The 13,044-nt window shown below is 35.9% G+C and overlaps 1 protein-coding gene and 1 pseudogene across 2 annotated transcripts; both read left to right on the top strand.

Annotated features, from left to right (window-relative positions):
* The first annotated feature begins 1,944 nt into the window (after nt 1-1,944).
* Nucleotides 1,945-4,797, top strand: LOC118344284 (putative flavin-containing monooxygenase 2). Of its 2 annotated transcripts, XM_035684702.1 has the most exons (5): nt 1,945-2,437; nt 2,985-3,222; nt 3,303-3,478; nt 3,584-3,942; nt 4,070-4,797. In XM_035684702.1, exons 1-5 carry the CDS (start codon nt 2,000-2,002, stop codon nt 4,410-4,412), a joined length of 1,554 nt encoding a protein of 517 aa, XP_035540595.1. In that variant the 5' UTR covers nt 1,945-1,999; the 3' UTR covers nt 4,413-4,797. The 2 variants fall into 2 exon arrangements, with proteins under 2 accessions (XP_035540595.1, XP_035540594.1); XM_035684701.1 differs by having other exon boundaries at nt 1,955-2,437; nt 3,303-3,942; nt 4,070-4,684.
* A 2,164-nt stretch (nt 4,798-6,961) lies between these two features.
* On the top strand, nt 6,962-12,154 carry LOC109018680 (annotated as a pseudogene).
* The last annotated feature ends 890 nt before the right edge of the window (nt 12,155-13,044 follow it).

A 13,044-nucleotide genomic window follows, 5' to 3' on the forward strand; every position in this document is an offset into this window, starting at 1 on the left:
CTTAAGAGTTACCCTTGATGTTTGGGTCACTTGGATAGTGATTAGGGTAGGTAAGGTGAAGTCTAGCTAGGGTTTTGTGAGGTGGCTAGGATGGATTTCGAGATTGACTTAGAATTGGAGTTTAGGATGATGCTAGGGTTTGGGAATGAGTTGGAAGAGTGAGCCTAGGGTTTGGTTGGCTTGGGAATAGATATGGAAAGTTTATAAGATAGAAGGAATCTTTGAGTGAAGAGGGAAGTTTGAATTTTGAATTAAGATGGAAAGTCAATGGTTGACTTGGAGAGATTGTAGGAAGAGTGATTTAAGAAATTGAAGAGGATTTGTAATTCCTTAAATTAAATGATTGGAATTGGGATTTGAATTTGAATTTGAATGAGAGGAAGTCAAGACTCATAAAAGGAATGAGTTTCCTTATAGAGCTTTGAGGTGGGTGGCTAGGGCTTATGTGGATGATGGGGTTATTTATGGAAGGTGACAAAGATGGTAAGATGAGACAATAGGGTTGGCACCACTTGTGTTTAGGGTTTGGTGTTGGGAAAAGATGATGGGCGGCTAGGGTTTAGGATATGATGGATGAAGGGCAATTATGGGAATGTGAACCAATATGGAAAGTAGGATAACACTAGGGCTGGCCAAATGGTGTATGTGGGAGTGGGGCTATGTAGGTTTCGGCTAGGGTAAAGTGTATGGAGGGAACAATTTATGGTAAGTGGACTAATTTATGGAAATGAAGACAAACACTATGGTGGTCAAATTTGATGGAATGGAATGGAATGGAAGAGCAAAAATAAGATGAACACCAAGAACAAAATGAAGAACATTCAAGAACAAAAGTAATAATACTTAAGACTTGAATGAACAAAAGAACAAACAAGATAAATTCAACACTTGATTCATGAATTGCACAAGAATTTAATATAACTCATAAATTGAGAAACACAACTTGGATTCATGAATTGCACCAAGTTGCAAGAACAAGATAGATAGATTGAACAACACCTATTCACGAATTGCAAGGTGTAATCCTCTCTTTGGGATTCACGAATTTCACCCAAAAAACCCAAGTGCCTAGCACCGATGGGTGATCTCAAGAACTAGTCTACCCACTTAGGGAATTTGCCAAAGGTTCAAAAGATGTAAACTAAATGCTTAAGGGTCCTATTTATAGAGAATACAAATTGGAAACTCCCAATAGGTCCCTTGAAAAATAAATAATTAAATAATAAAAAATAACATAGTTGACATGGATCAAGTTGACCCACGGCATGCATGAGCCCATGGATGGGCTAGGTTGGCTGATGGGATGTGGCTAGCAGGGCCCTGGGCTGGTCTGGGCGTGGGCAGGCTGCCTGGGCGCTGGGGTTGCTGGGGCGCGCGAGCTTTGGGCGGGCGTGCGGGACTGTTGCGCGCTGGCAAGGCGTGCGCGCGCGCGGGGCGCGCTGGGCGTGGGGGGCGCGCGCACTGGGCGTGCTTTGCGCGCGCACTGGGCATGCGGTCTGCATGCTGAATGGGCTAGTTTGGTCACTAGCCCCCTTGGGCACCCTGGGCATGTTAAGGCAGGTCCCATGGCATGCCCCTAAGGCTATTTTGGGGTTGTCTAGCCTTGTCCCCACATGGTTAGGGGCTTGGCCATCGACCACAAAGCATGGATCTCTATCAGAGCTACCGTGAGCTCCAAGCGCCGGCGATGCCACTTGGATCACCGGTGTCTTCTACCCACCCTAAGGTGGTCCCCGATTACCATGGCCGGCACGAAGAGAGGGTATAGGGAGAGGGCAAGGGTGGCGGGCACGAGAGAGGGGGAGAAAGATAGGGGAAAAAAAATAGAATAGAGATGTGGCATACTTACAATCACATCAGTGTGTAGAATCCATTTTGAGTAATTCCTTTATATCTACAATGTTTTTCTTTTGGTAATATATATATATATATATATATATATATATTTATTTATATCTCCGTTTGCTGAGAGGAAAGAAAGACACTAAACACAAAAGCAATGGAGAGGCCGGTGGCCATCATCGGTGCCGGCATCAGTGGCCTCCTGGCTTGCAAGTACACCTTGTCAAAGGGTTTCCATCCCATCGTTTTCGAGGCCAAAAGCAGCATCGGAGGAGTTTGGACAAAGACCGTGGAAACCACCAAGCTCCAAACTCCGAAACCAGCATATCAGTTCTCAGATTTTCCATGGCCTTCCTCTGTGAAAGAAGATTTTCCTGACCAACATCAAGTTTTGGATTATATTCAATCTTATGCTCGCCATTTTGATTTGCTTCGGCATGTCAAGTTCAACACCAAAGTTGTCAGCATCGAGTATGACGGCCCTTCCGACGAAGAGATGCATTCAGGGAGCATGTGGCGTAGTGCTGGTGAGCCATTCAGCTCTAAAGGGAAATGGAAAATTGTAGCAGGAGATGCGCTTGGCCTTTTAACTGAGGTTTGTATATATAAATCCATCATGTAAAGTGTCAAAGATTCAGGTTTTTTCATGATTCTATTATATAATTAATTATAGCCCACTTGAACTTGAGGTTGAGGCCGAGAATTAATGGGAACCGAGACCAATTAATTTGATTCTATCTATTTTTAACTTGAAAAGTCCAGATCTGCTCGTCTTCTAAGGCCAAGCGCGGGTTCTCATTGACATTCACGACGAGGATTGTAAATTGGGACCCCCGCCCCGCGGCTGGTTAGTTAGAACTGTCAATTTATCTGGTCAGGACTCCGACCGAATCTGAAGTCAACCCAATGAATATTTGATTACTAATATCCAAAATAAGTACAAAAACTCACAAATCAGAGTATGAAATCACGAGGTCACTGCAACGAAATCCATGTATCAATTAGTAGTGACACTCACAATAACAAGTTCTTGGAAACAGATTTCGAAATCTGAATGTTTTGCTTTGGCACTTCTTTTTTTTTTATCTAAATTTTAAACTTGGTTGATGCAATCTATGCGTTCATGATTATGTACTCTTCAGGTGTACCAAGTTGACTTTGTGATCCTCTGCATCGGACGATTCAGTGACATTCCAAACATCCCAGAATTCCCCGACAACCAAGGTCCAGAAGTATTTCATGGGAAGGTGATCCACTCCATGGAGTACGCTGCCATGGATTATCAAAGAGCTGCTGAATTTGTCAAAGGGAAGCAAGTCACTGTTGTGGGGTTGCAAAAATCTGCCTTGGACATTGTTATGGAGTGCTCAACAGCAAATGGTAAGAAGCTTGAGTCTCACTTATTTTACAACCTAAATAAGGTCAAATGGTAAGATTTATTTCTCATGCTTGATCTGCAGGCAGGGAACATCCTTGTACTGTTTTATACAAGACTGAGCATTGGAGTATCCCTGATTATCTTCCATGGGGTGTGCCTCTTGCTTATTTATATCTCAACCGCTTCTCGGAGTTATTGGTTCACAAGCCTGGTGAAGGCTTCCTGCTAAGTCTCCTGGCAACAATCCTTTCTCCTGTGGTAAATAGCCTTGAACTGATTGCCTTTTGTCTCTCTTTTCTCTTCACCCCTATACGAGACTCTCATCATAAGGATGAAGCTGAGAGATTTTCTGTTGTGGAACAGAGATGGGCATTTTCTAAATTCGTTGAAAGCGATATAAAAAAGAAGCTTCGGTTGGCAAAGTTTGGAATGGTACCAAAACATAGCTTCCTTCAAGAAATCAGTTCTTGTCTGATCTCCACAGTGCCAGAGAAGTTCTATGACAAAGTCGAAGAAGGAAGCATCATTCTGAAAAAAGCTACGAACTTCAGCTTCTGCAAGCAGGGTGTTTTGGTTAATGGCGACGCACATCCTCTGGCTACTGATTTGGTTATTTTGGCTACTGGATACAGAGGTGATAAAAAACTCAAGGACATCTTTGTCTCCTCCACCTTTAAAGACTATATTGCCGGATCCCCTAATACAACAGTTCCCCTCTACAGGTTTGTTTCTTTCTTTAAACTAAACATCATAATTCAATGATAGACAAAACAAGATGTAAATCTAAAACACTCGTGCATTGAGAAGGTAACAATTGAAAATAAGGAAATGATAGTTGCAATGTATCAGGGAATGCATTCATCCAAGAATTCCACAACTAGCAGTGATTGGGTTCTCAGAGAGTGTTTCAAACTTGTATACCTCGGAGATGAGATGCCGTTGGCTAGCCGAGCTTCTTGACGGCACATTCAGATTGCCCAGCATCAAAGATATGGAGAAAGATGTGGGAGAGTGGCAAGAATACATGAGGACATACTCGGGTCAATACTACAAGAGATCCTGCATTGGTGCTCTTCATATATGGTACAATGATCAGCTGTGCAAAGATATGGGATGGAACCCCAAAAGAAAGAAAGGATTCATTGCTGAGTTGTTTGAGCCTTATGGTCCAATGGACTATGCAGCCTCTTGAAGTGATGAACCCTGTTGCGTGCTTCCCGAACCCTGAGTTGCCAGTTATCTTGGTTCGTGCGTGAATGCATGCTTTTGGAATCATTGGATTCACTCACTGCTGAGAATTTTCGTGCTTTTCATGTTTATCCATTCAAAAGAATTCGTGTGTTTAAAATAAAATCAATAATTTCATCACTTTGGTTGTGGATCAACTGTGGTTGTATTTCTGGTAATAATATGAACAATAAATCTGATTGGGAGTCTTTGGACTTGAGCTCAATCTTAAGGCTACGCATTTTCTTTGGACATGCCTTTAATCAATCTTAAATGTAATGTATCCTTAATTGTTCTTTTTTTCAATTCCCAACTGTTACTTTCTAACGAAATAATTAGTATTTTGGCCACTCAAGAGTCAAGACTCATCACTTCAAAGATATTCTTGATTTTTATCTTAGTACATCGCAATCATATGTAAGGGGCACTGGTGGTCTTAAAGCAAACCACATAAAACTAGACATCCTAGATTTAAAATTCTGCATTCAAAATTCTGCATTCAGATTGATGAATTTCTTTTTCTTAAACTATTCGAGGTGAATTTGTTGAAAACTTCTTATCTATCTGAGGTGTATTTGTAGAAAAATCTTTAAATCATAAAGAATCTATTCAAATTTCAAACTATGACTTGTAACAATTCATGCCTTGAAATCTACCTTCTATCATGAGTAATCTTTTGAAAAATTATTAGATAATATGACAATATTTCTCTCAAACAAAAATGTTATATATATAAAGCGATTTTAAATAAATTTATAAATTGACGTGACTTTATAGAATGTGTTAATTTTTTTTGTAATTAGTTTCTTTTTTATTTTTATAATCAAAATATTTTTATTCAAATATGTAAAAATAACGTAATTAAGAGGACACCTTTAACATTCCTTTCGATATAATAACTATTTTTTTTTATTAAAATGCCAAGATTCAAAACTAACTACTAATAGGTTTCTTCCGTAATCAAATTACCAATCATATAGGGAAATATTTCGGCTATTAGTTTGAATTTGTCATTTCAATTATATTGTCGCATACTTAATGGACGGAGTCGTGTAACTAAAAATGACAAATACTACCTTATTTTAGAGTTTTTTTTTTTTTCCTACGTATGCTTGCAGTTCTTTGACCTGAAAAATTTTGACATATTTTCATACAGAGTTTTGTTATATACAAATAAGTTTAAGTGTTAATTTACGTATTAATATCGTTGTCTTCATATTCTAAATTTAAATTAATATTATTTTTAATAAAATCTATTTTTTTAAAAATTATATTAAATAAATACACGTATTAATACATAAAATCACTTACAATTAAATTTTTCTTTTTCATACGTTACATGGTTGAATGGACCGCGATTTTATTACGTACAAGTCTAGTGTATCAATACACTTTATTTTGGGATCCACTATCAGGACATAATTGTCATTTTATGTATGAGGACATAATTGTAATTTCGTTTATATTTTACTTAATATAGTACACTTGCCGTATAGCTTCTTTCTTCCCTTTATTTTAGCTTGTATGAATAGGTTACTGTATATGGACTTTAATGCTTAATTAATTTTCACGCGACTCTCTTCTCCATAAGCCTCTTTTTCTTTTTCGTCTCCTTGCTCGCTAGGGTTTCTGTTATCGGAATATTCTCTTACACTTTACATCCACTTCAGTTATGTGTTAGGTATATTAAAAAAATATACATAAAAATAAATTTTGAAAGAACGTTAGATATAGTCTTGAGATATACAAATTTTATGCTCTCATTTAAAAAATATATAGATTTATCTATTATACAACTATTTTATGATTCCATTTTAAATGGAGGGAATTTTTGTAAATAATGATACAGTATTAATTATTTTGAGAAATGCAAGTTAGCATATATAACATTTGAAAAACTTTTGACACAGTCGCGAATACAATTTATATATTTTTTTAATGTATGTATTTTATTAAGAAAAATGACTTATCTAAATTGTACCTATTTGCACAAATATCTTGATGATTTTCGCTCGTTAATACATAGAACCTGATAAGCATATATAGATTTTTGCTCGTTAATACATAATTATCTTGACGATTTTTGCTCGTTAATGTATATATGTTCTTTATCCAAGTCACCATTATGTTTGCAGTTTTTTTTTTCACAATAATCAACAAATGGTAAATGTATATCTAACCTAATCTTATTTGGGAAAAAAAAAAAAAAAAGGAACCTGGGAGAGGAACGTCAAGGACTTGGCCGGCCAGAAGCTGCTTGGAATCAGTCATGTTATTGAGTGTCAAAAGTGTAGCCGGAGTGGTCACGTACTGCTCTGCTATCGCCTCCACCGTGTTTCCTTCATCCACCACCATTCCATAATGTACGACCTTAGCCCCGTTCACTTCATCGCAGCTGCACGGCAGTGGGATCCACAGCTCCTGGCTTGAAATAATCAGGCTCGCATCTGGCAACCTATTGGCGTTCACTATTTGCTAGAACTTTACCAGACCTGAGAACACGTCATTCGCGATATGGAACAACAAGTCGTCTTTTTGCACCGTGTATACCGGTTTTCGATTCGACAAGCCCGTCCCGTTGGCGCACAGGCAGGTGCACCGTGTATACAAGGTGTGTTTATTATATTTGAGATTTTAACTTTAATATTATTACAATGTATGTTTGTTATATTTGTGTAATCGTGTGTTTATCATATTTAGTACTGTTGTGATTATAATGTCGGTATTTTTATTGTTTGGATTCTAATTTTTGACTTGTAATTAATTTTTTTATTTTTTATAGATATTGTTTATATTGTAATATTTATATAAAATCAATCAGGTCAAATGGGTATGTTCAACGCATTAACATAAACAGGTCGAAACGGGTCAGGTCGAGTCAATCTATTTCGTATTCAGTAACAGGTCAAAACGTGTCGTGTTAGGGTTTGAAATTTTGACACAAATTTCTTAACAGAATGTGTTCGGATTGACCTATTAAGTATAATGTACATGTTTTGACACGATATGAATACGACCTCTTAACACAATTTGACACCCAGTGTTGACTATTTCTTCAAGGCGGGGGAGCTTTGGGTGGCAGGTTATTTTGTGCAAAGTTGTCTTCTTTTAAGAGTTCAAATAATTACGGACATATCTTACAAAAATAATGTAAGAGAAATTCTAGATAAAAATCTTATATTACACAATTATATCTAATTATGTGATTTGTCATTTTTATCTTTCCATCTTAATGTTTAAATAGAATGACAAAAATAAAAAATTACATATTAGTTAGGTAGAAGTGTGTAATGTAAGGTTTTTTTTAGCATTTCTAATCTGTATGTAATATGATTAAATCTTCTTTATAATTTAAAACATCATATTAAATCATGTTAATTTATAAATTTATTTTACAAGATTTCTTTGTAAACCATGTGTTTTTCATCTTTTGGAGGCTTAATTGCTTCCACGTAAGGTCTAGATGATGGTATCCTTTTGGTTTGCCATTTTTCTTTATTTTGATGTATTTGGTTTTCTCCCGTCATAATGGAGATTAATACAAATGAATGAAAGTGTTCTCTTTTTGTTTAAAGGAGAGTGAGAGAGAGAGAGAGATCCCGACATTAATCAAAGTGATTACTTTCATCTTTAGCATTGAAAATGAGCATGTTAGCATGTCAAAGATTATGTTTGGTTTTCCCCTTTAATATCAACTATTGGTGAACTAATTCACAACACGAAAGATTTAAGTCGGTTTAGATAGTGAGATTGGAAAACCGAGGCACTAGAAGCAACCATTTTGACTCGATCGTTGGAAATTCTTACACTCTACTACTCTTACCTTTAAAAAAATGCTACTCACTTATAGTTTGATCTCCATTGGGTGTTGACAAATTTTTTTATTTTTTTACTAAGTGATCAAGAAGTATTTTTTTAATTATGTTGTGAATTTTTATATTTTTTTTAAATGTTTAAAGGTATAAAAAAATAAAAAATGTTTACCCTTATTAAGACCCGTCTCGTGTTACACCCTCGTCGGTAGGTATATCACTACTCTTACCTTTATAATCTCGTCCAATAAAACTAGAATTATAGTCGGATGATGTCTTGAGTCGAAATAGCAAGATTGTTGGTCATTAATTGGTGTAGCACAATATTGTTTCTAAGAAGTGAAGCTAAAAGAAGACGTTGTTTCTGCTTTATTTTAATTTTTAGGCAAAGCTAAATGGACTAATTAACATGGCTTTGGATTTCAACTTCAATAACAATTAAAAAAAAAATATTTATATAATTTTAAACTCGCATACATTTTTTAAAAAAGCAATATTAAAACATTCAGAATCTATACTAAGAAACTCAAAAAAAAAAAAATTTGAATGCACACTAACATCCGGCATTCATTTCTAAACAACTAATCCAAAGTTCCAAACCTTATTTATTGGCGGGCTTGCAACGTTCTCTTTAATTATGTAAGAAAATTGTTTTTATTTCTTTTAACACCACCAGCCACCAATCCAACGCTTATTATAAATTAAACATTTATTTATTTTTATTTTTTTACAGAAAATAACCACCACCAAGATAAAAACTTCCGTTGAGTTCTTCGCAGCCGACGATGATCGAAGGCCAGGTAACAGAGTCATCGTCATTCAATTTCGAAAATCCCCATTCTTTACTCTTTTTTAAACAGGAAAAAAAAAAATACAAATATCCTTTAAACTATTACTCAATTTACAATCATCTAACCACCTATGAATCTTGATAATCACTCCAATATTGTAATCTATCTCCATAAAAAATCTGACACACACACACATATTTATCCTTGATAAAGAAAAATTGAAAATTACATATCGTTTATCTCTATACTTAATAAATGGCTGCGAACTAAACGACGTGTTATTTAGCAACACTGAATGAAAGACTTTCTCACTTAAGCGACATGTTGTTTTCAATAAGGCTGAAAACTACATGTCGTTTTGGTCGTCTTCAACCTCCAGACAATTCCTCAAATCACGATTTTTGGGACCATTTTCACGTCAAAAAACACATTTTTAACCACATAAAGTTTAGAAAAATTATTTCTAAATGATTTCTAAACTTCTTTTAAATAAAAAACATCCAAAAATCAAAACTTAAAATTTTTTCAAACTCTCGGCCAAAAATAGAGATGAACAGAGCAATTATTTTAAACATCAAGGCAGAGATTAAACGGGGCTCCGATACCAAATGTTAGCATAAATACAATTGTTTAATGCGAAATAAATATTTAACAAACAATAATCGACAAATTTAATGACAAAAACAGTACCTCCAGCCATTGATGTTTCTCACTATTTTGTTGCGATTTCTCATTGATGTTTGGCACTTCTAAACTCTACTCCACTCTATTTAGATGGTGTAAAACTGAAGGGAATTGAGTGAGTGAGTCTAGAGACCAAACACAGTATTTATAGCCGAAGCCTCCATCAAACTTCGGTGCTACGTGTCTCACATGCTCAGTTTATCATGGGATCATCAGTTTCTACGTGATAAATAAGTCAAAATGGATCACTTCAAGACTTCTAAAATTAAGGAAGTTAGAGACTCGTTTTCACGAACGGCCTCCGTGAGAAACCCGTGAGAAACGGTCAACAATTTCCCCTTTCATTAAAAAGTGATTGCAAAGGTACGTGCAGTTTCACCATTAATTCCAGTTCTGCTTTAAATGGCAAAAAATGACCATTGTTTGTTATCAAAATTGTTCAGATATGGGCCAGTGTTTCGAACTAGTGTTGTAGGTCGGCCTGTCGTGGTTTCGGCAGACCCCGAATTCAACCATTTCATCCTACAGCAAGAATGGAAGTTGGCTGAATCATGGTACTTGGATTTGTTTGCAAAGGTCTTTCAACAATGTGAGAATAGGCCAGATGGTGCCTACATTCACAAGTATATGAGAAACTTAGCTTTGGGCCACTTTGGCGCTGAGAGCCTCAGAACAAGGTTGCTATCTCAGTTGGAAGAACTGGCTACCGACACACTACGAACATGGTCAAGCCAGGAATCCATAGAAGTGAAACGCGCTGCTGCAGCTGTAAACTTCTTTCTCGTTACTGCCTATGCTAAATTGCACATGGGTTTATAATTTCTACAAATGCAATATGCATGTTGTTCTTTAGCCAAGACTAAAACATCTCACTTTGGTCACAAAAAACAGATGGCTCTTCATTTTGGTGCAAAGCAGATGTTTAGTTATGACCCTGAAGAGTCTTGAGTAGACTTACCCGAGAAGTATATCTCTACTTCTCAAAGGGTCTTCTCTCCTTCCCAGTCAACATTCCCGGTACTGCTTTACCATAAATGTTTAGAGGTAATTAAAATTTTGAAAAACTCACAGTATTCTACAGTTCATCATATATCATGTGACTATAATTTGACCTCTTAAGCTTATTTAGGACCATGAGAAGGCATTGAACGTCATGCTGGATGTACTAAACATGAGAAGCGCTTCGTCTGAAGAGACGCATCATGGGGACGTGCTTGATCATCTCATCGAAGACATGAAAGTTGAGAGCTTCCTAATAGATGATTTTGTGGTTCAGCTAATGTTTGGCTTTTTGTTAGTTTTGATTCACTTTCATCGGCACTAACATTAGCTTTCAAGCTGCTCGCTGAGAACCCAACTGTGTTGGAGGACTTGACTGTACGTGCATGACAGAATATATATCTTTTACATTAAACTTTGAACAGTACCATGCTTACAACAAAATACATGTTTTTCACATTTGAGTTCAATAATCAGGCTGAGCATGAGATAATTCTCGGAAGGAAAGCAAACCCGGATTCCCCAATCACATGGGAAGAATACATATCGATGACTTACACGCTATATGTCAGTTACTTCTACAGAACACACATAATATTCCATATAATGGACGTTGGCATTTACCAAGTTTTTGGACTGGTATTGCAGGTTATAATAAATGAAACTCTTAGGCTGGGAAGTGTGGCACCCGGACTGATGCGAAGAGCAAAAAAGGATCTCCAACTGAATGGTAATTAAACATGATCATACAAATAATATATATATATATATACAGTGTTCCATCGATTCTATCAGAAAGTATATTATAATTTTAAGTATAATGAATTGTTTATAAATTTTCTTCTGCAGGATATACAATTCCAGCAGGCTGGACTATATATCCTGGCTGTTACATCTGCACTTCAATTGGACCCCGAGACATTCGAGGATCCTCTTGCTTTCAACCCATGGCGTTGGAAGGTGCTTGATCAATTACTGGTAGTGAACAACATTGACTGTTTCCATTTATCTCATTTCTTTTTATATTTGCAATATCATATAAAAATATAGGACCTCAAGGCAAATGTGGTCTCAAAGCATTTCATGCCTTTTGGTGGGGAAATGAAACAGTGTGCTGGCGCAGAGTACTGCAGGGTGTTACTTTGCCTCTTCTTCCATGTCTTGGTTACTAAATACAGGTAAAATATACCAGATTTGTGCTTGATATGCATGAAAGTACGTACCAACCGCCAGGACCTTTGTGGCGGTGGCATGACAAAAGTACTTGTTTTAATTTTAATACCCTTTTTTGTTTTCTCTCTTCTTTGTTAATTGGTTATAGGTGGACAAAAATTGATGGAGGAGAGGGGGTTGGGGTGTTCGAATCAGGTTTTCTATTTAGAGACTCGGGCTATATAGCATCAGGCCATCAGGCTCCCTAAAGGTCTTAAATAACCGTTTGGTAGTGGGTTTATATGTTTCATTTGCTTTTCAATTTCATTTAATTTCATCTGTTATTTATATGGTGTAATTTTGGATATATACATCAATGAAATGTCTATTAAAGTTCTTAATTTGGGCTTAATTCATTTGTTTGGACTGATAGTAAAGATTCATATGCTCCTAAGTCGTTAACAATCACGAAGATAGAATGTCTTACATATATAATTGGCTGTATTCAATTCAGCGAGTCAGTTGGCAGTATTAAATATTGGTCCACGGCCGCCTCCTAGTCCAATTGATTTCACGATCTTATCATTTAAAAAATAATAATAACAATAATTACAAAAAAGAAGAACATGGTTCGCAACACATCATCAAAGATTGGTCCACTGCCTTGTCCAAATTGATTTCATCTTATAATTTAGCAACCTTTATCCTACTTTTTTTTTTTTTTTTTTTTTTCCCTCCCTCACATTTCTTTGCTAGCTATCAGCCTATCCATTTGGCAAGAGAAGTACTTACATAACAAAAATAATATTTACAGTCATAAAGTAAGTGTCATATATTTATTTTTAAAAAAGTAAATACGAGATCACATAAAAAAATAATTTTTTAATAATAAACTCTACTGTTTCTCAAAAGATGTCTATGAAATTTAAACAACTCATAATTTTATCTAACATTACGAAACATCACAATAAAATGCAGAGCACAATTAAATATAAGCCACTGTGCAGTAGGGTTTGAGTTTAGATTTTAACTCCATAAGTAGATTGAAATGTCATTGTTTCAAAATTCTTTCATTTAATATAATTTGAAATCTAAGATTTTAATTGATCCAGTTTCAATAATATTTATAGTCCTCTAGTATGTAAGGTTGTAAGTTCCA

Source organism: Juglans regia, chromosome 13 (genome assembly GCF_001411555.2).
Source record: "Juglans regia cultivar Chandler chromosome 13, Walnut 2.0, whole genome shotgun sequence".
Taxonomy (NCBI): Eukaryota; Viridiplantae; Streptophyta; class Magnoliopsida; order Fagales; family Juglandaceae; genus Juglans; species Juglans regia.